The sequence below is a fragment of the Protopterus annectens genome, chromosome 2.part0 (genome assembly GCF_019279795.1).
Source record: "Protopterus annectens isolate FY-2018-M chromosome 2.part0, PAN1.0, whole genome shotgun sequence".
Taxonomy (NCBI): domain Eukaryota; kingdom Metazoa; phylum Chordata; order Ceratodontiformes; family Protopteridae; genus Protopterus; species Protopterus annectens.
In genome coordinates, this window is record NC_056728.1 from 957,097,681 (window position 1) to 957,125,388 (window position 27,708).

A 27,708-nucleotide genomic window follows, 5' to 3' on the forward strand; every position below is an offset into this window, starting at 1 on the left:
ATTAACTAAAAAACTGTAGCAAATATACTGCCTAAAATAACAGGCATGGACCAGTGTGGTTTCACAGAGAGTAGACAAATGTTAGTAACAGTACTAGGACTATGAAGATGCAAAAAGATGCAGAGACACAGGTGTGTTGAAAGGACTGTATGCTTAAAAAAAAAAAAAAACCTTTTGATAGGGTCAGGTGAGCATAGTCGGCTTTAGTCATAGGTCAACTAGGCGGCCACCTAGGGTACCTGTCTGGATGGTATAAAAAGGCCACGATGGGGGCATCAGGTGGTGGTGGGTGGTCTGTGGACCCCTTTTTCCTAGGGCACCACATGACTTAAGGCCAAACCTACAGGTGGGAGTTTTATGAAAAATAACTTTAAAGGTATTCTGTTTGCCAAAAGAAATAGGTGCTATTAATACTTGAAATCTATAAGGGTGCCGAAGCTAAACTAAAGCGTAGAAGACAACTGTCAGAAAGGGTCAGTTTAAAAAAAAATGGCAGAAGGCAGGGAGGTCCCACTTTTGTCTTTACTATTTGCTTTGTATTGGGAGCACCTGGCTATAGAAATTAGGCAATTCAGGACAGCAAGATAAAACTAGGGAGAAGTATGGGCAAAATAGCTTTATTTGTTGGTGACTTAATGTTCTATACAACAAATCCAAAACATAAGAAATGTATCTTAAAAAGTGAAGTAAATTTAAAATGCTGGCAGAATATAAAGTAAAAGAATCAAAAGACAAAAGCAACAGTTTTAAGCTGTGCACTCCTGTATGACCTAGTGCAGAAACCTTCTTTCCTCTAGGGACATGACAAAGTGAAGTACGTGGAAATCTGGTTAAAAAGAATACCAAGCATGCTGCCAAAGAGATGTGGGGAAAAAACTCAAAATAAAAAGAAAGCAAGATGCTGACAGTGGTTAAAGATAGATAAAAAAGTAACAATCTTCTTGGTAGCTCTGGTGCTTTATATGGGGCAAGCTTATTTTTGAACTATTAAGAAATAAGAATTTTGAGGGTAATTGTATTAAATATTTCCCATGTTACCCTAATTAAAACACAAGAATTGGGGTTAGTTAATGTAAAAGAATCCTACAAGACTACACAGCTAAGAAAAAGTTACCTAGCTCAAAGCCAAAACTACTTACACAAGTGGAAAATAATGCTAAACATGGAATGCCAACCATAAGTGAGCAAAAAGAGGTCTGGATGGCTACAGATATAGCCAATAAGGGCCATTATGCACAACACTGCTTGTATCAAACTATAGATCGATCTCAGGATTTAAAAAAAAAGGACAAGGAGTAAAGACATGCTAATGTCAACAGACTAAAAGCACACGTCAGAAAAGCGAAAAATGCATGAAGTGCAATGATTTGGAAAAAAATAAAAACGAAGAATCTGGAAACAGATTGAACAGAGTGAGACTGAGGGGAATATAACCCCAGCTTTTGACTACAAGAGTGGAACAGTCTCACATATGGAATTAAGCTTAGAATTAAAAGAAAAAGGAATAGTGACATACGTGGGAGAAAACCAACTATGACAGACTTCAAGACAGAAGCAAGCATGAACTTGGCAGTTAAGAAGAAATTAAGTAGAGCATAGAAGGTTTTAATAGGATCAAGTGCTCAACAAAACACAGATCTGATTGCAGTAAGACTACAGAAGAAAATTTTTATTGAAGACTGGAAGTAAATATTCTCAAAATATGCCACAAAAATCCATGGAATTAAAAATATGCACCTGAAAATGCCTCCACAGGTACTTTTATGTTCTAGCTAGACTTCAGAGCATGTTCCCTTAGGCAGATGGGCCATGTTGGAGATGACACGAACAGAAAGAGGGTCCTGGTAACATATTTTAGGAAATGTTTGGAACTATAAAATTGAAAATGGTAATTGCAAGTGATTATAAATAACATTGCGGGGAAAAATACTTATGTTTACTAAAGACAATGCTATTGTGCTGATTAAAGGCAACACAACCAAGGTGCACAACAGCCTTAGTTCCCCTATTACTGACAGTAGCAAAGAAAGTGATTAAAAACTACAAAAATAAATGAATACCCCATTAATAGCTAAAATGAAGATGAATATGACTAAAATTAAAAGCTGAAGCTGAGAAAAGATGGCATGAAAAGAGGGTTTTAATTAATAAATGGAATACACTACACTGTCATAAACACCCAAGAAAATGACCACTGAAAATGAGTAAGGCACAAAGAATACCATCTGCTCGTCTCGGAGAAGGAAAGAAAAAATATCATGTATGACATTCTAAATGTAAAACACTTTTTATGTTTTCTTAAACTAAAAAAAATGAATAAAAGCAATATAGTAATGACTAACCCAAGAACTTCATGATACACAACTGTTTGGAATTAATAAATGCTTATAAATGAATAATGTAATAAATATAATGTGGACACTGGTTGGCTGACAACTTAAACAGTACGCAGATCTTTAAGACTCCTATAACAGCAACCTGAGCAGCTATCAAAAGTGCACCATGCATGAGGATTGTACAGTATGTATTACAATGCTTGTTTTATAAGGAAACAATGCATTTAAATTAAATAACTGCAACATCTACAAACCATTAAGTTTAAAACAATGAAGTTTAGCTATCAGTTCTCTTTAGACTATCCTTTGTAAATGCTATCAATGCAAATATGTAGTGCTGCTGTTGTTCAGGATTTGAAATACATATTCCTGTATAAAATGCATAAACACATACAATTATTCTTTTTAAATGTTGTGGTATACAAAAATACTTCAACATTACTTTATTGCAAATTCAAGACATCTGATCCTTTATAAAATCTAATGAGATTTTATAGGAAAATGATCCAGTGACATTCTCTAAATATTTCAAGAGAAAACGTCAAACATTTTTGGAAAAATAGCCAGAACAGTTTACTGAATCTTACTGAAAATGGTAAGCAGTAAATGGGTTAATCCTCACTATAGTCTTTTTAAATCAGAGGCATTAGCACAGTAAAGTTATGGGAAGCACTATGCATAATAAAACAGTTAACACTGATGATAGATACCTTTTTTACCACATTTTCTCTCCGACTGTGGTCCCAAATAGCTATTCGATTCATCCTGTTAAAAACAAAGTAGTATGAACCAGGGAACATAGTGCCAATCAATTCAACAATGCAGATTTCTTGAACTAAAGCTTCTGTATTTTATTCTGAATATTAGGACCTTTTTCCTTGCACATCAACTTATGACTTGCACAAAGATGTTATAAACAGCAGTTATGCACTTACCATAATGGCAAATCTATGCAAGTGGGCCACCCTCAGTAACCTCTAGGACTAAGGTCACAGGCATTGGCATCACTTGGCACTCGACTCTCCTAGACTGCAACACTCATTTACACTACCCCTATGAAGCACCACACCAGTGACAATCAGACCAGAGGCAACAATACAACACACAAACACTACCCAGATACCAAGGTGTAGAATGGTAGCATATATAACTGAGAAAAGTCCATTCCAACAGAGCAATCATTTTGTGAAGTTCATAACTCTCATATCTGATGAGAGTAGGGCTATCCTCAGAAATCTCTAGAGCAGCACCTCAAACTACTCAAAATCAAGTTCCAAGTCAGAATACCCCACAACACAGTAGCTCCACAGAAAGTACTGGACCTTGAAGTCATACAATGTCTGGCAAAAATGTTCAAGGCAGATCAAGTAGCATCTGCAAAGACAACTACTAAACCATTTTTAAAGAGCTAATGAGGATGTAACAGCCCTAGTAAAATCAGGCAACTGTTTCATCATGAACGATATAGCCATCTATATCTGGGATTAAAAAGTAAGAGAGATACAAGTCCTTCCTGACAAACAGTTCTATCTAAATACAACTGCCAAAGCACATTATGGCAGTGCAGGTAGGGTGGAGACAGCATTAACTCATTCTTCTGAAAGAGACCATACTCACCACAAATGTAGTCTTAAAGATCCACTGAATCGTCAGATTCAAAGGGAGCCTGGGTGAAATTTTCCACCTTAACATAAAGGTCCCAAGAAAGGAATGGCTCACACATCTGAAGCTTCCAGACAGAAATACCTCTGTATAAATCCTTAAACTCTCAATGAAATCAAAGAGCTGTCTAGGCCTTGATGAAGACTGGACATAGCGACTAAGTGGACTTTAACAGGAAAACTAAAGTCAAAGTCAAAAATACCACCTAAATTACTCAAGCTGGGACTGGAGCAGAAAATGGATGCAACCCTCTGGACTCTATCAAAAAGAGAAATATGAGTGTCCACTTGCCCTTGTACATTTCCCTTACAATGGTCTTGAAAAGAAAAAGAAAAATACTTTAACTATGGATAATGGAGGAATCAAGCCACCAGATGTAGCTGAAGTAAATTTGGGGGAGATCTGCCCAATGAATGAGAACTTTGACCTTTCATAGATTCATAGGTAGGTACTAGGCTATTGGCCCTAGGGCCTATATAAGCCTAGCCAGAAAGGTACCCTGGCTTTCGCTACCCAAGAAAATTATTTTCCTGTGCCCCTGTCAAGCAGAGCCCCAGAGGTGATCCCCGGGGTGAATTTCCTATTTCCCATCCAATCAAGATGAGTGCTAATGAGGAGCTTTGTTTGATGTAGATAGGTAGTTTGTTGCAGAGAATGCAAAGCATCTGGGACAGGAATCTATCCCTCCAGCATGTTCCGTTTATTGTGGTGACAAGGTTTAGGTCCCTAGAGCGTTTAGCTCGGAGGGATTGGGATTTCTTTAAGTGGAGCATGTCCAACAGCTCTGGCTTTGACACAGCTTTTTATGTTAGGCAGAGATCACCTCCAAGTAGGCGATAGGCGACAGAGTAAAGCTGGCATTTTTTTTTGAGATGGTCTGCATAGGGCTTCTGTTTGAGGCTGGCAATCCTCTTTGTGGGATATTTCTGCGGCCTTTCCAGTTGTTGTAGATGTCTTGTGAGGTACATACCAAAAGGGGTGTTGTACTCTATAATGGGTCTGAGTGATCAGTAGAGGGGAACAATGACCTCTTTTTCTGGATGAGAAACCTTTTCTGATGAGGTGTGCCACACAGAAGGATTTCCTGAAAACTGTGGCGATGTGATCAAAGGAGAGACTACTGTCCACCTGTGTCCCAAGGTTTCTTATCACACTTTCAGTGTTAAGTAGACTACCACCAATGTGGTAGCTCATGGGTACATTGTTTTTACCAAAGGGGATGACAATGCACTTTTTGGCATTGAGCTTGAGGCCATGGCTTTGACACCAGGCATCTGTCTCAGTGAGGCCCTTTTGTAGGATGTCCACTTCATTAGGAGTTTCGATTATGGCTCCTACTTTGCAGTCATCTGCGAACTTCATTAGCCAAAGACCTTCTATGTTGGCCTGTACTTCAGAAAAGTAGATTCCAAACAGGAGAGGACCCAGGACTGAACCCTGTGGTACTCCATTTGTCACTGGTCTGAAGTCGGACTTGGAGTCTGCTACTTTCACAGTGTGGGTTCTGTCAGTGATCCAGTTGGCAACCCATCTTTTGACATAGTGACTTATACCTAGTTTAGTGAGTTTATCTATAATTCCAGAATAGGGGATGGTGTCAAAAGCCTTGGCGAGATCTAGATAGGCTGTGTGAACCACCTTACCCTCGTCTACGGCTTTGATGACTGCTTCAAAGAAGTCTATCAGGTTTAAGAGATATGACCTACCTTTTACAAACCCGAAATGGGTGGGGTCCAGAGTTTGGAGATTACCAATGTCTTTGTTTATAAGTTTCACTAAGATACGTTCCATGGCCTTGTAGACCAGGCTCATTAAGCTGAGGCGGTAGTTCCTGGGGTCCATGGCGGCTCCCCCTTTGTGGAGTGGGATAACCGTTGCTGTGCGCCATTCAGTGGGCACAAAGCCTGAGGTGAGGCTATGATTGAACATGGTGCTTAGGTGGGATGCCAGTTCATTCTGTAGTTCGTGTAGAACGCAGCCTGGGATGTTGTCAGGTCCCATGGATGTTGTGTTCTTGGCTTTGGAGAGAGTGGTTTTTAACCTGTGCAGCCGCAATTACAGGGACTTTGCATTCTTCAGGTATAGAGATGGGCCCTTTAGTGGGTGAGAGGGGCAAAGTTAGCACTGAACCTATCTGTCATGATGTCGGCAATATCAGTTGGTTCTGTATATTTCGTGCCATTGTGCTGTAACTCACAGCAGATCTGGGTGTTACTATTAAGATTCTTCACATAGCTATAGATTGCTTTGTGGTTGTCTTTAGAATCAGTGGCGATTTTATTTTTGTAACTAGCTTTGGAGAATTTTATGAGGGATCTCAGCTTCTTACCGAGGCTGACCAGGGAGTTCCTCAAATCATGGGATTTTACTCTTTTTTTGCAACAGTTTCTTTCTTCTGTTGTAGAATTTCTTTATGGCAGGGGACCACCAGACTGGCTTCCTTTTTATGGAGGATAGCATCTTGGTTCTGAAAGGGATAGCATGATCCATGCACTCGTGTAAGTTCTTATAAAGTGCATTTGTGTAGGATTCAGCAGTCGTACCTCTATTATCCGTATGCATGGGTGTCGTGAAGTTTGCCACCTCTGTCTTAATAAGCGCAAAGTTGGCTTTGAAGAAATTTTTTACTGTAGTTTCCCTAATGGGGGTTGGGGGCAGGATGTGGATGCCTAGGGTGATTAGCTCGTGGTAGGATCTGACCAACGAGGAATTGCCCTCTGGTGTGGAACTCTTGTCGCCTATGTTGGTAATGACCAGGTCTAGGATATTGCTGCCCCTGGTGGGGGTGTGGATAAGGTGATCCAAGGCGTTGGAATTTATGAATTACAGAAAACGTTGAGCAAGAGAGTTGGTACATGAGTAGTTTTCCCAGTTAATGGTGGGGTAGTTGAAATCACCCATTATGAGGGTGCTGGGTTGTACCCTATTTTCCAGTGCATCAAGAAATGAGGATTGGGAATCCTGGGGCATGGTGGGGGATCTGTAGCAAGTAAGCTTGGATTGCGGTCTTGCCCAGAGTTAGTTGCACTTGGATAATCTCAGATGCATTATGCTGAGCAACTAGCCTAGTGGTGTGGATATCATTAATGAATATGGACACACCTCCGCCTTTAGTGTTTCGGTCCAGGTTAAGTGGCCGAAAGGTGTGGTATGAATTAAAGCCCAGTAATGCAGGGGTGCTCTCTGGAGCCTTGAACCAGGTCTCTCTCACTGCACAGAGGTCGATGTTCTCCATTTTAAGGAGTACCTCGAGTGAATGCATTTTGAGGTTTAGAGTTCTAGCATGGAGCACCATTACCCTCAGATTTTGCTTGCTTGTCCTGTTATGGTGGTGAATTTGTCATTTAAACCTTGCCTAAAAAAGGCACTATAGGGGTTGCAAGAGTCTTAGCCAGTATCCGGAATACCAAGGGCGACAGGTGCAGGCCATCTCTCTAGCAAAGCATCGTGGTCTGTTGACCATGTCAACTCAGGCAGATAGATACCGGATCTCCTTAGAATGACATCAGAAGCTTAGCCAATTGCTGAAGTCAATCATTTTGTCCTTGTACTGTGGCATCATTCTGTATGATGGCAGGATGCTACTAAGGGCTAGGGTCATACCTGCCTGGGCTACAAGATTGGAGAGCTCCTCCATGTCTCTTTTCATGTAGTCCAGGGAGGCACATCTCCGGTCATTCACACCAACATGGACAATAAAAGTCATATTTGTACTTCTTGTGGAGTGACCCAAGTGCGTGCGTTGTGGCAGATCCTGGCAGCTGACAGTAACTTTCTCCTTGTTTAGCCTGGTGAGTGGAACAGTGTGCCTGACTATAGAGTCACCTATGACTAGAGTGTTGGGTACGTTACGCCTTACGGGCTGTGGTTGACTGGCACACTGAGTTTGTGGGCTGTGTCATTTGGGTTGTGTCGGGGGGTGGAGGTTGCTTGCGTTTCTGCTTTGGAGGTCTCTGTTGCTTCAACAGATTTTTATTGAGAGCCTCCGCAAACGTAGGTGTGTGTTTTGTGTTTATCTGTTTTGGTGGTGTAGGTTTTGAGGGACTATGTGATGAGTGTGGTGTGGTGCAAGTGTTTACCTTCTCCTCTTGATGGTCTAGTCCAGTCTTGGGTGAAGAGAGCTTTGCTTCCAGTTTGGCTCTACAAGTGCATCTCTCACAGGTTGTAGTGTTGGGTGGTAGGAGGAAAGGGTTGTCTGTGTAAATGAGGCAATTGCTGCATTGTCCCAAGATGCCCAGATTCATCAGGTAGACAGGAGAAAACACCGGGAGCTGACCTTTAGACATGCCTGGATATGTGCTTATTTATTAATTACTAAAAACTGTTTTCCTCAAGACAAGTTGAGTGCTGTAGGAATTTGTAGCTTATTTAGAGCTTACGAGTTCTGAACAAGTGCGGAGCTCAAATAAACAGATTTGAGTGCTAAAACTAAAAAACTGGCTAGTTTTAAAGGAAAGCTTAGAGTAGACGTTATGGTGCTGGGAATAGTTTAACGCTAGCTAACCGGTGATGCATAAAGTGTATTTTTTTATATATAACAGTAGCAAATGAGCAAACTGATTTAAACAAATTAACCAATAAAAAGCTAAAAACTGAGCCCCGTTCCAGCAGTCTTCCATCAGAAAATTTCTAACTGCACACTCCTGCCACTAGGGTGCAGGGGAACCTTCTCCAAAAAAAATGTTATACAACCAAAGCTAGATTCAGCAGGTCTGAATTTAGTCTATGCTAAAGCAAACAAGGCATACCAATTTCAGAAAGAAACAGTTCAAATAAGCAGGCACAATAAGCCTTTAACCAGAAACTCCCAGCTCAGAAGGGCAGAATCTACCCTCTCCTCCCACAAGAGTGCAGACCACACCTTCTTAATGTAAAATAACTGGCCCAAAGCCCAAGTGCTTAAACCAAAACTAATACACTTTTAGAATAACAGACACTAAGCCTTCAATCAGCAACTCCGAACTTAGAAGGATGTAAGCTACCTGTCCTGCTACAACAGTGCAGACCACAAACCTTCTTAATGTAAAACAACTGGTCTGAAGCCCAAGTACTTCAAAGGCTTAGAACAGTTACAATTTAATCAGGTTGCTAACAAGCAGTAATGCAAAAGAATAAATGCAATTAAGTAATTTTAAGAACAAGCAACAAAAGCAAAATAAAGTAATAAATTAGGAAGAAACACAAATACAGTAAAAGCAGATGAATATAGTGCAATTTTTTAGCGGTCTACCACTGTCAGTGGCTTAAAGGGTAGCACAGTCCATTTTAGTGGGTGAAAAATAAGGCTGCGCTAGGCTGTATTCACCACCAAGTAATAGGATTAATTTTCCAAAATTGACATTGCAGTGTAGCATAAGTGGGGTGCACCACTCCTGAACTTGGGGTCATACCAGACGAGCAATCATGGGGACTATAAGATGTCTAGTCATATACACCTTTTAAGCACATAAGCTTGCAAGTTCTTGCCACCCTTGTAATAGTGCTCACCTTTCAAATTAAGCAAGACACTACATAACCCTGGTGTAAATTTGAGTCTATCCATCTATTTATCAAAATTAACGTTAAAGGTAGCCAAAAAGTAGCACTTTGTTTGACCTGTAGTGGCAACTTATTCCATAGGCTAGAAATAAGTTGAACATCTCTCCAGAAAGTTTTGTTTGCTTGTTGTAGATTTAAGCCCTTAGTGCGGGTGTTTGTAAAGCCACTGGTTTTGCTAAGAAACAGGTTAAGCACATACAAGGTAGGATTAGCATGCGTTGACATGCTCCCTAAAGGGAGGCATGGTCCAAAGAGTGGAGCTGCTCTTGGATGTAATCATTTGGGGGGGGGGTGTAGGTCGTAAGAAAGAAAAAATCCTTCTCCCACATACAGATGTGGAGATCAGCTGAACCTCCAGGAAACCTTCGGGATCCACGACCAGCCCCAGTAAAAACGGTGCAATTCAGGGGAGGGAGGTGTGGAGAGTAGCTGGCAAACCCAGCAAGGACATTGGGAACTAACAGCCAGGCCAGTAAACATGAGGTCCAAGTGGACCTAAAAAAAACAAGAGACAGGCCACCCCACAGCAATTTGTAGGTCACAGAGTACAAAAAGTTGCTTTAGTCTGTGTAAAATAAATCTCTCAGGACTTTCAAGTTGAGCAATATGCTTGGATTTGTACATACAAAAGGGGACACTGTATTCAATGATGGGTCTAATAAGAAAAGAGTATATTGGTACAATGAATTCTACGGATCTTGAAGATATTCTCTTGGAGAATATCTGGGAAAGAAAGAGGAATTTCCTGACTAATAGAAACAATTACTGAATGAAAAAGCTATCCACACAAGTACCTAGGTGTCTTAAGACATATCTGCCTGAAGAGGAGTACCATTTCTAACATATGAAGTGGGAACAGCCTTTCTGCCATACACTGCTATGCTGCACTTTTTTCATTTAGTTTGAGAGTTTTTGATGTACCACTTTCATGCATATTCTAGCCTTTGTTTGAATGTTTTTTCATCAGTGGATGAGTGGAGAAAAGTACCCAGTTTGCAGCCACTGGCAAACATGGTCAACCGCACTTCTGGGATATTGGGTGGGATGATTGCAAATTAAATGACAAACAAGAGAATGCCCAGAGCAGAGCCATGTGGCAACACCCTAGTTATAAATGTATATTCAGAGAAGGAACTAGCAACTTTCACAACTTGGAATCTGTTGGATAGCCCATCTGCAATCCAGTGGGCAACGTATAGGTTTACAGTAAGCCTGTCTAATTTTTCAACAATACCAGCACAGGGGACAGTGTCAAAAGCCTTGACCAGGTTGAGATAAGCATTGGGCACTGAATGACCACTGTTTGTAAAACGTTTCAGACAACCTTACTACATTCAAGAGGACAGGAACCTGTTTTTCACAAAATCAAATTGATTGGGGTCTAGATCAGTTAAGTTGCCTATGTCAACATCTGATATGATGCATTTCATAAGCTTTCTATACAAGGCTAGTGAGGATGATGGGTGTATAATTACTAGAATCTGTACAGGGGGCTTTCTTGGGGGGGGGCGGTCACAAGTGGCTTACATATCAGGAACAAACCTTGTAGACGGGATGAAGTTGAACAGCTTCAGCAGAAGCTCAGACAGTGCATACTTTGCACTGATGAGAAAGCAACCTAGTATGTTGTCTAACCCCACAAAAGTATTTTTAGCCATGTTCAGGGATTTTAAGACTTTTTCTATGGTGACAATTTGTGCAGGTGAGTTACAGTTAACACTACATTTGCCTGCCAACATACTAGGTTATTTATTTTACATTTGTTTACCTGAAAAGTCCAACTGGACAAGCTATCCTTTTTGAGTGGAGGCCCAGAGAGATAAGTTCAACACAAAAAAAAAAAACACAACGCATACAAATGTTATACAAAAGGACAAATTATTAGATTAGCTATATAGGTTAAAATTGCATCATATTTTGTATAATTTTAGCACTGTGTATTTTTGTAAAAAAAAAATACTAGTTATGTGATCAGAATAGGTGATATTGTCATAGATCTGGCAAAGGCAAGAGTGACCAGTAAGACCATTTTCCATTTACAGGATTTTAGAGAACCTGAATATGCTGGTTCAAAGAGGTTAAAATAAGTTTTACCAGAGCAAAGTTCAGGTTCCAGAGAGGCAGTATTGTCTTCCTAGGAGGATTCATGTGAAGGGCACCTTTTTTTTAAAGTGTTTGCCCTCATTTCTGGAGAGCAATGATGGATTTAAAAGGTAGGCAAGCAGAAATAGCTAACAAGTGGACCCTGAAGGAAGAACTGGCCATACCAATTTTGAGTAGCTTACACATGCATAACAGAATAGTAGATATGCCCACCTGATAATGGTCCTCCTCCTTGTGACACCATACTAAAAATCTTGGGGATGCAAGATTTTCTACTCCTATGTTTTCCTCACCTCCTGGAATACCTGAAGCATGCCTTCCGACAACTGGCACAGATTCTATCACCCTCAGATTAAGGCTGAGAGCCTGTAGGCTGGAGTTCTGTATTAAGTCCACTTTGTTAGGTAACTTGGAGTGATTCCCCAAGCAAGATGAAGTAGAAGGGGGTAAACAATAAAGCACAAGTCAAATGTCATCCACTAGCAAGATTCTGGGCTTGTCCTCTAGATCTTCAGAACCACCTTTAGTATCAGAGGAAGGTGGATAAAGGCATAGCTGAACGACATGGCATCAGTCTTCCAGGCCTAGAGGCAAGAGGTCCTGGAGCAGAACAGTCCAAGTTGACTGTGCTGGTTTGGAGGCAACTATCCCACTTATGAACTATGTCCAGAAAGACCAGTGTGTAACATCCACTCATGAAGATCTTCTCTGGATCTGCTGACAGAGTCTGCAAGAGGTATGTAAATTGCCTATAAGGACAGGGTTCTTTTCACAACCATGTCCCATGCCATCAGAGCTAGCCTAAACAGCTGATAAGATATGGTGTCCTCTTATTTGCGGATTACATGACATGATTTTTTTGTCTGCAAATAATCATTGGGTTGCCTGGACTCGATAAATCACTTGTTGAGTACTTGGATTAGGGCTTTCATCTCCTTTGCACTATGTTCCTTGATCTCTCTGGGGAATCGCTGTCCCTGAACACTTCTGCAGTCTATCCACACACCCCAGGGCAGATCAGATTAGTCTGTATGGAAGTCCTGAGTGGAAGCAAGGGAACTCCTGTATTGAATTACCCCACAGAGATTCTATCACTACAGATCATATTCCTCTTGTCCTTTCTGAAAAATTAAGACCAGAGTGACATTGCTAAGACCAGAAACACTTCAAGTATCAATGGATCTTCATGTGAAATTTGGCAGATAGCACCATCTGAACTGTGCTGCCATGTACTCTAAGGCTCTTAGAATCTCTCTTGCTGAAATTGTACATGTGGAGAGCATTGACTGGGAGTAACCTGTCTTCAGCTACAACCTTCTCCTAAAAAAGCAAGGCCATCATTGACGGGGTATTCAAGCCTGCAACCTTGGAAGACTATTTTGAGACAGTGTTAAAGACTTTCCGAGGTTGAGATTGAATCCCCAGTCTTTCCAGTAGAAACATAGTAAAGTTGAGATGTAACGATATGGTTTCTAAGGGTGAAGCCTAAATTAGGTTATCCAGGTAGGAAAACATTTGGATACACTAGATTCTGCAGAAGGCAATAGATGGAATCAAGCACTTTGTGAAAACTCTGAGAGCTGCAGACAGTCTAAAGGGTAAAGTAGAGAACTGAAAGGGCAATAAAACAGGAAACCTGAGAAATTTCCTGCAGGCAGGAGTACAGGGATGTGTGGGTGTGCATCCTTTGGGGGGGGGGGGGTGATGCAGAAGTAGGAGAGAAAGGAAGGAGCCTTCAAGGATAACTTATTTACAGTTTACCAGGATAGTCCATTCGGCTGAAGGAGCCCATTTTCAATGGAGGCCTGGGAAGAAAAGCTCCAACAAGGTTAAACAACTGATAAAATAATTGGACAACACACACAAACTGTTGCAAAGTACATAAAATATTTGAAATTTGTTGTACACGATGAGTATTAAAATAAATACTATAAAATGGTTCTACAGGGCAATCAAAGGTAGTATCTCTATGTACATATATTTACAGGTTACATTCATTTCATTGACAGCTCATTTCACTAACAACCAAATCAGCAAGACCAATTCACAGACAACTCATGTCACTCAAACTCATTTCGTTGACAGTTAAATATGGCCCGCTTCCTACTGTAGTGCGATCTAGGAGCTAGAATATGTAGTAAGAGAGGGTGTTTGGGACGAAGCACCCCTACATATTATAAACATTTTAAACTATACAGATGGATACAAGTGCAATGGATAACTGTTTTGCAGAAAACAATATACAACCAAAGTATGTTGGGGGCTGTGCCCCCCACACCCCCCTTACTATATATTCTAACTCTAGGATCACACTACAGTGGGGAACAGGCCATATATAACTGTCAGTGAAATGAGCTGTCAGTGAAATGATCTTGTTGATTTGGTTGTCACTGACATGAGCTGTCAATAAAATGAAGGTAACCCATATTTACATTCTCTGCACTAGTGACTTCTCAAGTCAGATTACAAAAGAAACAAAATCAAGGAAAAGGGAAATTAAGGACTAGTAGGTTTAGTGAAGATACAGGTATCAAGTAAGCAGCCTAGATGGAGGAAAATTTAGGCAGGAAACTAGACAGTGGGGGTAAGACTTATGAAAATTTCAAAGAGAGAGGTAGGTAGGGTGTGGGGAAGTAGAGGACAGGGATTAGAGAAAATAGGATATGGTTAAGTAGAAGAGAGTCAGGAGGGGTGGGAGCAGGAACACTATGAATTTGTGGAGGAAGGGACTTTCAGAGTCGGGATAGAGAGAAAGACAAAAGGAATTTGCCTGCAGTTAGAGTAGGTTTATGTACTTCGAGCAGGTTTTGATTGTTTGACCCAAGTAATCTATCCGGCTGATGCAATTTGAGGGAGGAGTCAGGGGAAGGGTGGAGAAAGGGTTTAAAGAAGAGTATGTGCATAACAAAGTTGGATGAAGGAGAGATGATGGGGTAATTTAAGCCAATTTAGTCCACAAAGGGCATTACAGTGGTGAGTGGAATTTGGCACCAGTGCCAAACTGAGTAATTGTTATAGTAGGAAGCTAGTTTAGTCTTTAGACCAGATTGGAGATTAGTAAGGAGGGGAGGCACCATACAACAGGGAGGGAATGAGGTAGTTGTTAGGACCAGTTTTGGTTGAGGGAGTAAGGAAGCTGTTGTGATGGTAGAATAAGCCTGGTTTTTGGTGTGTTTCCTTTATATTTGTTTGGAGATGAATGTTAAATTTAACTTGCTTGTTGATAGTGACACCTGGTAGCTTCGTATGGGATACGATTTCTATAGGGGTCCTTATTTTGGCTAGTTATGAAGAAAGAGTTCTTGTCAATTTTAGTACAGAGGGGGTGAATATCAATTTTGGATTTGAAAGCATTTAATGCTAGATGGTTTAACATCCAGTTCTCGGTTGACAGGAAGGCTTCTTGGGTTAGTTTCTGAAGTTTGGGGAGGGATTCAGCAGAACAGATTATCGTAGAATTGTCTGCATATTCGACAAGCTTGGCATTAGGAATAGACTGGTAGAAGTCATTTATAAATATATTAAATAGTAAATGGCCTAATATGGACCCCTGTGTTATCCCTGTGAGGGTGTTAAGGAAAGGGGAAATGCAGTTTATCCACTTGACTGACTTCTGCCTGCTAGAGGGGGAACTGGAGAACCAGTTGATAGAGGAGGTGGATATGTTAAGATGAGAGTGCATAGACAAGAGGAGGCCGTGTGAAATTGTATCAAATGTCTTGGATAGATTGAGCAGGAGGGTAGATACTATACTGCCGGAGTCCGATGAGAACTTGACAGTTTCGAGGAAGGAGAGGAAAGCTGTGGGGTGCTGTGTCCAGGCATGAAACAGTGCTATGTGAGGGTAATCAGATGGTTATATCAAGCAGGTAGGGCAGTAGTTGTAGATGAATGCATTTTTCTAAGATTTCTGAGATATGGGAGAGAATGGAAAACGGCCGGAAGTTAGAGACATCAATATTGTTTCCCCCTTTGTGAAGGGGGATAACGGCTTTCTTCCAGCGCACTGTTACATAAGATTCTTGGAATGACTGATAAGAATGGAGATGGGGAAGGCTATTTCGTTGGCAGATAGCTTAAGGAAGTTAGATGGAAGGTCATCAGGGGCATTTGAAAATGGCTTCAAACTATGCAGGAGAATCTATGGCAGAGATAGGAAGAAATTGAAGAGTGAAAGGATGGAGTTGAGGAGTGTTGTTGCTCGAAGAGGGTGGACTACAGGAGACGAGATTGTGGGGCTAGGTATATTATTAAAAGATGTAGCGAGTTTAGATATACAGTCAATGAAAAAGGAATTAAATTGGGTAGCTAAGGTGAGGTCAACAGTGTTATGGTCCTGGCAAGGGTCCTTTTTTACCAGGACGGAGGAGGGTAGAGATGCTGTTCCAGAACATTTTAGGGTTAGCTTTGTGGTGCTTTTGGAGTAATGAGTAATAAGATTTTTGGTCACAGGCTATACATTGTTTAACTTTGCTGTGAAGTTGCTTGCCGTCAGTCAGGGAGGAAGATGTGCATTTCTGGTAGTTTTTCCATGCTTTGTCCTGGAGGTGCAAGAGGGTTAGTCTTTTTAGTTATCCAGGGGGCCGCATTGTATTTAATTCTTTTAGTTCTAATGGGAAGAAAGCTATTTAACAAGTTAATGAATGTGGTATTGAAGTAAATCACTGCGTCATCTAAGGGGTGGGATTTTAGAGGGGTCCAGTTAGTATGTTTTAGTGAGTCAGAGAAGGACTGAGGGTTGAAGTTTTTAAGAGAGTGGGTGGAAATATTATGAGATGGATGTAAAGAGGTGGATGGTGACGAGCGAAGGCAGGGTGGTGATCACCAAGAGAGTCAGGAAGGGTACCCTTATCAGAGATAGTATGGGGGTGAGATACTAGTATCCAGTCCAGGGTGGTTCCAGAGGAGTTGTCTTTAGAGGGTCTAGTAGGAGAGTTGGTTAGTTTGGTACAACTATAGAGGTTTAGATTGTGTGAGGTAGTGGGGGATTAAACGGTGGCACAATTTACAGTACATTAATGTTACCTAGAAAAAGAAGTTATGTACTTACCATAACGTTCCATGTTTGTAGTCCATCTCGCCCTTCATTCTTACTTATAGGTTCGAAGCCGATCCTCGGCTCTGACTCGGCCTATTACAAAGCTCAAAGTCTCTTAGTTGGCTCGTGGCTAGGTAGGTATCCCATAGTGCACTAGTACAATCCCCAGATCTTGTTTGCTGTTAAAACTATAGATAGACAGAACTAAGGTTTATCCAGAAAGAACAATAATAAAAGGTCCCCACCAGTTATGACATATTTTTCTGTCTCCAGATCCTTCCAGGATGGGGGCAGGAGGGCGGGTTCGTAAGAATGAAGGGTGAGATGGACTACAAACATGGAATTTTATGGTGAGTACATAACTTTATGTTCTGTAGTCCTATCTCCTCCATTCTTACTTATGGGACAGCGTCCCTAGCACCTTATTCTGGGTGGCTCACAGGAAAATACTCCTGAGTACCGTGGAACCAAAGGAGGCTCTACCCCTTGAGATCAGGTCCAATTTGTAATGAGTGATAAAGGTATGAGGGGTAGCCCAAGTTGCTGCTGCACAAATAATGTCAATTGGAGCTCTGGCTTGGAAGGCAGCAGATGTAGACTGGGATCGTGTAGAATGAGCCTTTATCTTGCAGGGTAGAGTTTTTCCATTGGAGGAGTAAATAAAGGAAATATAGCTCGAAATCCAGTTTGAGAGAGTCACTTTGGAGACTGGCAGACCTAGTCTAGAATCAGAAAAAGGATACGAACAATTGGTCTGACGGAGTTCCTTAGTCCTGTGAAGGTAGAACCGTAACTGCTTGTGAACATCCAATTGATGAAATTTGTATTCTGCTGCGTTAGAAGGATTAGGGAAAACACCAGTAATTCTATAGTTTGGTTCAAATTAGTGTGAGAGCAAACTTTAGGGATAAAGGAAGGATTTGTACGAAGAGAAACTCTGTCTTTGTGGAAAATCAAATAAGGAAGCTTTATAGACCGTGCTTGCAACTCTGACAGTCGTCTAGCTGATGTGATGGCTACTAGAAATAAACTCTTCCAAGACAGAAATTTCAATAAGCATGAATGAGCAGGTTCAAAGGGTGGTGAAGTTAGCTTGGACAGAACAAAGTTTAGGTACCAGGAAGCTACCGGTTCCTGAAAGGGGGGTGTCTCAGCAAAATCTGTGGGACATCAGGTTAGCCTCATGTTGACACAAATGAAAATTAGATATTGCTACCAACTGGACCCTAAATTGTGGCAGCAGCAGATCCCTGATGGAAAAGTTCAGACAAAAATTCTAAAACCATAGGGATGGATGCAGTATAAGGATCTACATTCCTTTCTTCTGCCCAGATGGAAAACCTTCTCCATTTGCTAGTATATAACTTCCTAGTAAAAGGTTTATGTGAAGACGTGAGGATGTGGGACACAGCAGATGAAAAATCATGAAGCCTGACTAGGGATGGAATTGGAGCAACCATGCGGTCAAGTTGAGGGTGTGGAGGCAGGGGTGAAGAGAGCCTGAACTGTCAGAGGTCTGGCACTGGGTCCAGAAACCATGGATCGTCTAATAGATGAGGCCCGAGAAAAAGGAACCAAATCTGGCAAGGCCAGTACGAAGTGATGAGAATTTTGCTTCCCAATAGCTTCACTTTCTTAATCACTTTGGATACGAGAGGAAAAGGAGGGAAAGCATAAAGGAGTCCCAGGGGCCAATCATGGACAAGTGAGTCTCTCAGTGGCTCCCCCAAGGGGGGATAAGAGGAAAGTTGCTGCTGCATTTGGAGTTGATCGGACTGGCGAAGAGATCGCAGCAAGACTGTCCCCATTTGCGGAAAATCTGTTCCACTACTTCCTGATTCAGAGACCACTTGTGAGGCATCAAGACTGTCCTGCTGAGCTTGCCGGCTGTCACACTGGTCGTCCCCTGGGATGTGCGTTGAGAAGAAATTGCCCACTCCCAAACATGAAGTGCCTCTCAACAAAGGGGGTATGATCTGGTTCCTTCCTTGTTTGTTGAGATACCATACCATCGTCTGATTGGATTGCTATTGTCCCTAGAGGGAGAGAGTCATGAAGTGCTCACAATGGAGTAAGTTCCGAATCCTATCTGGTCTGTGGGGACGGTTTGGATGACTCTGTTTGTGAGCAACTTTTGCACGTCTACAGTTGCTTGATCCCTGTGATTGGGTGGAACATCTGGGATCTTCTTGGGAGTTAAGGTGGAAGAGAAAAGGGTATGGTGTAACCTCTGGTGATTATTCTTTGTACCCATTTGTCTTGGGTGTTGTTTAGCCAGACTTCTGGATACAAAGATAGGCGACCCCGACTGGCTCCAGAGAAGCACAGCCAGGCCCCACCATCAGGAGCGCTGACAGGGATGGCCTCAAAACAAATCGTGGCCTCCCTGATTCTTCGGATACCCCCCCCCCCCACCAGGGTGATGTCTACCATTAGCTCCTCCACCTCTCTCCCTCTGAAGTAACCCTGTGCATCCGGGAAAAATCTCTGGGACTTTTTGAACCACATCTTACCACCTCTCTGACCCTTAGGATATGGTCTAGAGGGGACGGTAAAACATGCTCCCATGGCAGAGGGAGTTTTCCCTTCTTGTTTTCACCTGGGGAGTGTATCTTTTACTTTACGTCCAAACAATGAAGAACCGTCAAAGGGGGCATTGGTAAAGGTAGACTTGAACAGCTCTGCAAAATTACATAAGTGCATCCAGGAGCATCTCCTAAGGGAAACTCCTGAACCTGCTGCCCTGCTCATTCCGTCGGCTGCATAACAAATCAGCCTCATGGAGAAGTTCACAATGGAATTTAAGGTGGACAGCTGAGCAGACACCTTCTCAGGGACTCCTTCAGTAGATGTACCTTGAAGAGTATGTCCTAACTCCTTAAAGAGATGTCTTTGAAGCTTCGTAAAATGTGTTGCTAGTTCAGCACTCAGAGTGTGAATGCCGCTGAAGAAAAGATCTATCCATTGTTCTAGACTCCTTATTCAGCAGATGGATAGATGAAGTCTCCACTAGCTCCTTCTTAGTGGCCGCCACCAACATGGCATCTACAGGCATGCCCTTGGACAAAAATTCTCTCTTTAGGGGCAGACAAAAAATTATTGGGTTTCTGGGAACTGGCTCCACAGCATCAGGAGTCTCCCACACCTTCCAACTAACCAAGTCGGAAAGTTCATCAAAAGGTAGCGACACCCAGGAGGATGAAGGTTGAGACCCAAAAGCCTTCAGGTACACTGACTCCTCATCAGAACGGGTGACAGTGGGCCAGCCTCCTCTCTGCTTAAGGATCTCTAAGATGCCTACAAAGGAGATATCAGAGGATGACTTGAGGGACCCTCCTTACTCCTTGAGGTCAGTGTCTGAAGTGATGGACTTATCCAGGGAGTCTAAATGCTTCTTGCATGTCCTCTTTCGAGGGGGCTCCTCAGAAGGGTACTCTGGGGAGGTCTCGGAAGACTGAGGACCACCCAACGTGGGCTCCTGAGGCTGCGGGTTTCTGCTGTCGAGAGAGAGAGTAGTTGAAACAGAGGTCGGTGCTTGAGGGGGAAGAGCGTCGGTACCCTTGCGTGGAGCTGATGAATGAGACAGCACACTCATCTCGAAAGCAGATCTCTCTCCAGCTCTGAAGACCGCCCCGGTTCCGAGGAGATGGAGGTAGTCATCGGCTCCAGATCGACCGGCTCAGAGATGTAGGGTCCGAGCTCACTCTAGCCGACACACCGAGAGGGAGACTCGGAACAGAGGAGGTTCGGGTCCACATGTCCCCGCCAGGGCCAAATGGTGAGCTTCGGCTCCTAGACAGCACTGAAGGTGTCGGAGTGGAACTCGGCTCCGAGACAGCCACGAGGGGGGGCTGGAAAGGATTCCACAACAACTGGTACCAAAAACTCTGGCTCCAAAGGCCCGACTCTGCTCGGAGGAGCCACAACAAGGAGGATGGACTCAGGAGGCTCTGGAACAGACTGGGTCAGAGCAAACAACAATTTAGGCAAAGCAGACGACTTCAGGAATTTAAGGACTACTCTCTCCACATCTTCCTCTGACAGTCTCTTGGAGGATCTGGATGACAGGGTAGGCGATCTAGATCTCTGAAGAATTGGAGATCTTAAGGTTGGGGAGACCGGCAAAGGATCTCTGGACCGGCTCCAATGTAATTTTTCAGTAGTTGGCTCCGAAAGGCTAGGGGCCGACAATGACATGCCAATCTCAACAACATCGACCGGCTCCAAGTACAGTGGAGCCGAGGAGGCAGAAGTTTGATCAAGTTTAGATGGTTTCTGAGGAGGTTCCAATACACTAGTCTGTGCCAGGGAATGCCTTCTGGCCAACTTAACCTTCTCTTTCTTGGAAGAATGGGATTTGGATGAAGATGAACGCGCTAAGTCTTCCTCGAAGGAAGGCTTGAGGAGACCTTTCAAGATGAACTTGTTCTTCCGCTCCTGGAGAACTCTGGAGCTTAAAGAAATGACAGAATAAGCAAGTTTCCTGCAAATGAATGGCTCCGATACAATATACACAATTACTATGGCCATCTGCAATTGACATCTTCTGGGAGCACTTTATGTATTTTTTGAAACCCGAAGGTTTGGGGACTTTGGTATTCAATGAGTTAACCTGGTTTGATGAGCTTTACAGTTTAACAATTGACAAATTTTTCAACTACGGTAATCGTGTTCAGCCTCGTGCGTAAAAATAAGGACTTTGGAAATGGACATGTCTTCCACAATTACACATCCCTCTCTTAGCTGAGATGAATAAATCTTTAGGATAAAAAAGGTTCTGCAAAGAGGCACACAAGCCCAAGCCTTGGCAGTGATAGTGACAATGATTAATCAGACTGATGTTAATGAAGCTTCTTTGTTGAGACTGGGGACAAGATAGCTTAAGAATCTCACCCATAAATTTGCTAATGTACACTCACGCCCATAGGCTGCTTTCATATGCCAGACAGTGTCAAGAAGGTTTTTGACTTTGGAGCACCGAAAGGATGCTAGGCTACCCTTGGCAAGACAGCCCACAAGTACTGTAATACTGCAACAGTGACGTAAAAAAGGACATTTACTAGTATGATTTTATTATACGGACAAGTGTTGCCACAGAACTCTCACCTTACACCAAGAAGTTGTTAATTTAATTCTTGGCTGGGATGCCTTCATTGTGGAAACAATGTCCTACTTGCATTAGTGTGGGTTTTTGTCCTAAAAGCCATGTAGTAGGTGAAATGAAGTTCCCCATGGAGAGACAGAGAGACCGTCGTCTTCTACAGATTAGCACCATATCCAGAACAGGTTTCAAGTGTCTTGTAGTCACTGCATGCCAGGATAGGTTACAGAATCCCTGCAATCCAGGAAAAGATAAAGAAATAAGAAAATGGATGTAAAACATTTCTAAATAGCAAATTTTGATAATCTGTCGAGAGACCAGAGAAAACGGTGACCTAAATCTGCTAGAAAAAGCAATACATACCGCCTATCTTGATTTAGCCAAGGCTTCTGACAATCCCAAACTCAGGGATCACTGAAAAACTCTCCCAGCTGGGGATTAACCCATAGTTCACTACATGGGTAGCCAACTGAATCACTGACAGAACACACACTGTCAAAGTTGGGGAGTCCACCTCCACTAGACCAGTTACCAGTGGGGTACACCACAAGGATATGTACTGGACCCTTTACTGATTGGAATTTACTTCTCCAAGGTGCAGGTGAAACTAGATGGCCTGTGACTTGCCAAGTTTGCAGATGTCTGCAAACTGGGAGCAATCATTCGGTTCCCCAATGATGTAAACATTTTAAAGACAGGGCCAACTCAGACAAATGACTGGTGCTAAAGTCACAAACTAAAAAAAAAAAATGCCTCTATCCCCTTTAGCAAAAAAGTAGCCTCTGCTTATTATATTGATAGCACCTCTCGAAGCTCAAACGCAGTGGTGCAAGCCTTGGGAACACATGTTGATAGCCATCTAAACTACAATCACCATGTATCCATAGTGGTAAGGAAAGTCTAACATCGCACATATAAGGGCATCAAATCTGAGACTGAAGAGGTTACAACCCCAGTACATTCAACCCTTATCAGACCACCAATTAAGTACAATGCTTCCTTTTCTCTATGTATCGCAGACACCTTCAGCAAACTAAGAGACCACAAAGGTTTCTAACCAAGAGAATTCAGGGCCTCCAAAACATGACTGTACTCTGCATCATACAGGCTACTGAGAAATGACCTGTGCCTGGCCCACACAGCACTCTGACTCTGCCCTAATGGAAATGTTGCACATCAGCAAATCAAATGGGACAAGTGAGTCACTAGCTCCAGGGATCTCAACCTAGCCTATGACATTAAAAGAACATGTTGGAGACAGCTGAATCTCTCAGAAATTGTCACTCCTCTATAATAAGCTCCCACTTCACGTGATGCAAACCTCCTCAATGATCCTACTTAAGAGCAACCTTGACAACTGGATGGGTGACCATAAATTCACCCTGGGGAGTGACACCTATGTCCCTCGTGGACAAGGGTAGTCAATGTTGATCATATAATCACCAACAATGACCATCTAATTATGGTACACAGATTTTTTACACAGCTAGGCTTGTAAAGGCCCTAGGGCCATTAGTCTAGTATCCTATGAACCTAAAATGAAATAGTTTATTCAAAACAATTAATATGTTAATTGAGAAGGCAAAATTGTATTCTCCATAGTTTGACCACCATGGGGGGGGGCAAGTAAATGAAAGTATTAGCTATGATTCAACTTTGTGCTTACCTCGTACATAAATTTGGGGTTAATCTGGAGAAAACCCATCTTTATAAGACTCAAAACAAGGTGATTCTGTATGTAGAGCTTGTAATTCTGGAATCCTCTTCAAGTACAAACTACAAGAGCTGTGCAGCAAATACAATGTGTAGCAGAGGCTTTTAGATACTTCTAGAAAGGCTTTGCATACCTTTAAGGTGGTTAACAGAACTGAATGCAGATTCTCATGAAAACTGGAAATGCCTCCCAAACAGAACATTACCAAAGTCTGGGGGCAAAAATAGGAACAAAGTAGTCCACAACTGCTAGATGAAAATGGATCAAATCTCTAAGCAGTAGTTTACATCAAAATAGTGTCCCTTTGTCCTAAAGTTTTTCATGGGATTTTAGAAAGCTGATAAAATCTTAACCATTTATCCAATGACAGAAGGGTTTATTAACCACTACTGGATGTGGCGAAACATGCAGCTACCCTACTTAGCAAGTAAACCTCTGGGTGAGGTCAGCACAGTTGACTGGTCATAAGGTTGCTTGTAGTTTTCAAGAACAGGTGGGTTTCTCCACAAGCTGTAATAGCGGCAGGAAGAACCAAATCTGCTAAATGCAATAAAGGGCTATGAGCTTGCTTCCCCATGAAAACAGGTATCTGCAATCCAAACATGATCGGAAGTGGCAAATTCCTAGTCTCTCAAAGCGTCCGTGCATAGTGGGTGATTATACACTTCTCCAAAAGCAGCAAGCGAGTCCTGAAGACTTTAAAGAGCTACTCTCATTTCCAGTATGCTGATGCAAAGGAAAATTTTTGAAAATGCCCAAATACCCAGCAATGTCGAACCATTCGACTGTCCATTCACAGTTTCAGGTTAATGAATATACAGTGCTCACCATCAACAGAGACTGCAAAGGGGAAAACTGACTTAAGGAAGTGATGGCTGCGGCCTTAGAATCATGGATTTGATCTGATACAGGACAGGCTTTCCTCAGATCACTAAATTCAAACAGTTTACAGACAATACTCATCTGGTATTTTGCGTGTGTAGCTATAGGAGCACTGGCATCATGAGACCCATTAACTTGCGACACAAATGAGGCAGCCTATAAACAAACCTACTGAGTTAATTGCAGCTAGTACTCCAATGTACTCAAAGATATCTTCACTCAGTCTGAAATATCACAAGAAACTCCCTCACAGACACCAGAATTACAGCAGATGGGGGTTAGGACTCAGTCACATCAGTAGTGAAACACTTTGGTTCCCTGCACTCCTTGTGATCTGCTACCACAACACGAACCTTCCTTTAGTAAACAGATACACATCTTGGGGGCTGAGGTTAGACCAAATGGGATAGTTGAATTGGTAGTGACTAGCTCCAACCAAGAACACAAATCTCCTATACTCTTGCAATTGTGATGTGAAGACAGGAAGCCTGGAGGTCCAAAAACACATCCAATGTCCTTCAGCTAGACAAGGAAAAACTAACTGAACAGAAAAAAGGCTACTTTACAGATTGGTTTTAAATGACCAAAATGCATTAATTTTCATCCAAGGTCAATTGCTTTTTCTGGCATTATCAAGAAAATGGAGCAATATCTGGACCATTTATATCTGTTAGACATCTTCTACGGCATTTTTTATAAGGAAGTTTAGTATTCCTTTTTGGCTGTTTGTTACTAATGACACAGGAAGTCTGGCAAAGGAAAAGACAATCAAACAGGAGTCGTATGAAATGCGATTTTGCAACCCTAGCATTAAAGTGTCTATCCATCTGACCTGGGTTTATTGTCTTCCACACAGGCAGATGTAGGAAGAAAGCCCAAAGCAAAGCTCTCAGAGCTGCTCATGACCACCAGTAGATTGCCCACAACTCCCTGATTGTCAAGAACCACACCCTCCAGGTCTGCAACCTCATACACAAATACCCTGAAAATATGAGTTCTTTCTAGACTACTGCTATTTCTGTAGCGGTTACCTACCCCTAAACATATGGGGAGGACTCATCTTTGTCCTTGAGAAAAAGGCACTGAAACAGTTAACAGCTGTGAGAACCCTGCATTCTTTTCTCCAGATGTGTTTTCCCTTTGAGCCCAAAGAACATCTGTCCTTGAAATACAGCATTAGTAAATTGCTTTGGAGTTCTCAGAAAAGTTGGACAAGCAGAACCGCGTATGCCCATGAGTAGCTATGCAAGATCCTGTGACCATGGCTAAACTCTCAACTGTGTTCCAAGACGGGGGGGGGGTCAGCATTTTCCTCAGCAGCAACTGGAAATGTGGTGGGTGAAATGTGCTTCTTGAAAGCGGCCTTTCAAGGAACCTTCAGGGCAGGTAACGAGAATGACCATCTTTTCAGAGGTTAAATTCTTTTGGGAGATTGCTGAAGGTCCTTTACTAGCTTTTTTTTTTTTTTGGGGGGGGGGGTATAATCTTTTGGCCCTTACAGAGCTAACCATCAGCTGCCAAGAGTCACTGCTGAACCCCAGGGCCTAATCTGAAACCCCCTACTGCCTAGAAAGAGACAGAGTTGTCCCATTACAGTCCCTTATTAAAAGCCACAAGCATTTTGTTTGTATTTATATATACTACCCATTTCTTCAACCCAACATCCAATGTACAACAGTGCAGGGCTGTTAAAGCAAAGAATGCATCAGGAAGTATACCCAGTATTTTGTAAACATGCGGCACCTACCCCAGTATAACAACCAGGGCTGCCATCCCTACTTATGACCCCCTTTCCCTCCCAAGAGATACAAGATACAGCAAAATGCCTTCGCTTTTCCTATACCTCCTGAGTTGGCTCTTCAAGAGCCAAGATCACTTGTTGCTAGGTCACCTGGGTTGCAATTAGGGCTCTCTCTCGTGTTATGCAGATGACACAGGTAAAGGATTCTACTGTTTTTCTTGCATGCATATGTTTAGAAATAAAGTTTGTGATATGTATGTATGGCTGTGATCTGCTAAACAGTCTGTTAATGGAAAACAATTACAGAATCAGATCATTTTATTTGAGCCAAGAATGTTGAAATGTCTGCAATTGCTTACTTTTCTAAAAGCAAAATGTCAAAGAATTAAGAGTATAACACATACTAGACAGTGTTCATAGGTTGGCACTAGGCTATCGGCCCTAGGGCCTATACAAGATTAGCCACAACAATTCCCTGGATATTTCTTCCCACAATACAGTCTTAAATTTTTGCTTTCATTTCCTGGGTGACCCCCCCCCCCCCCCGGAAAAAAAACAATCATATCAGGGACACTAGCCTGGGAAACAGACACGTTAGCCAGGTTATGGGGTAAAACTTCATCTGCTACTTCCCCAAGACTGACGAGAATGGATCTCCCTTGTCCGATGAGGGCAATCCTACAGATGCTGGGCATGTGTTTACCTCTCCTGTCCTTAGTGGCTTCCCAAGGATCTTCATCAGGGAGACCGAGAGGCAATAATTAACAGTCCGAGGAAGCATGTCTAGGCATAACAAGGAAACCCACCAGTGGCTGAGGTAGGGAGGGAGCCAGCATGACACCTGAAGACTCCAGAGATTTTTTTTTCTTGTGGACAGGAAAAAGAAAACTAAGGAGAATGATAACCGTGTCCCTTAGCTTAGCTGAGAAAAGTGCCTGAAAGATGGGTAGCAGAACCCTCCCAATAGGAAATTTTAGGATTTAAGGTAAAACTTTCACCGATAGTCCCCAAAAACACAAACTCCTGCACATAACATAAGTAATCTACATAAACATGTAGAAAAAATACATCAAAAAAAGATTTGTACAGTTTTTTCACAAAATCATTCCTTGAGTAAATATCCCTTTAAACATGAAATGCCATAAGAATGGTGACATTTTCTAGCATAATGTATAATTATCAAAAGAAAAACAAAGCATAGTTTTTCCTCTGGAAAATGATGGAAGATTTTGCTAACAGCTGCAAATTGAAGAAATTTCAAATCTTAAATCCAATAACAAAACTTATGCAAAGTATTAAAAAAACAAAGTATTGAGTTGGAATAAAAATTCAATTTCAATTAGAATGGCAAAAAAATCAAATGTTTAAAGATTTATCTGAAAAGCAAGAAAGCTATTATACCACTTAATTATAAGGTATATGGTTTATAAGGAAAATTAAAGATTTGATATCTATACATTCTCTCTCTATAGAGAGACATACATATATATATATATATATATATATATATATATATATATATATATATATATGTATGTATGTATAAAATACATTTATATATATATATATATATATATATATATATATATATAT

General features: G+C 41.9%; 1 protein-coding gene across 1 annotated transcript in view; it reads right to left on the minus strand.

The window, feature by feature from the left end:
- The window catches only part of HAUS6 (HAUS augmin like complex subunit 6), a 2,286,143-nt gene that overhangs the window by 1,343,772 nt on the left and 914,663 nt on the right, over positions 1-27,708 (minus strand). The window contains exon 7 of the mRNA XM_044060364.1: positions 3,047-3,101. Coding sequence (XP_043916299.1) covers positions 3,047-3,101 — 55 coding nt within the window. The remainder of the gene's footprint in view (positions 1-3,046; positions 3,102-27,708) is intronic.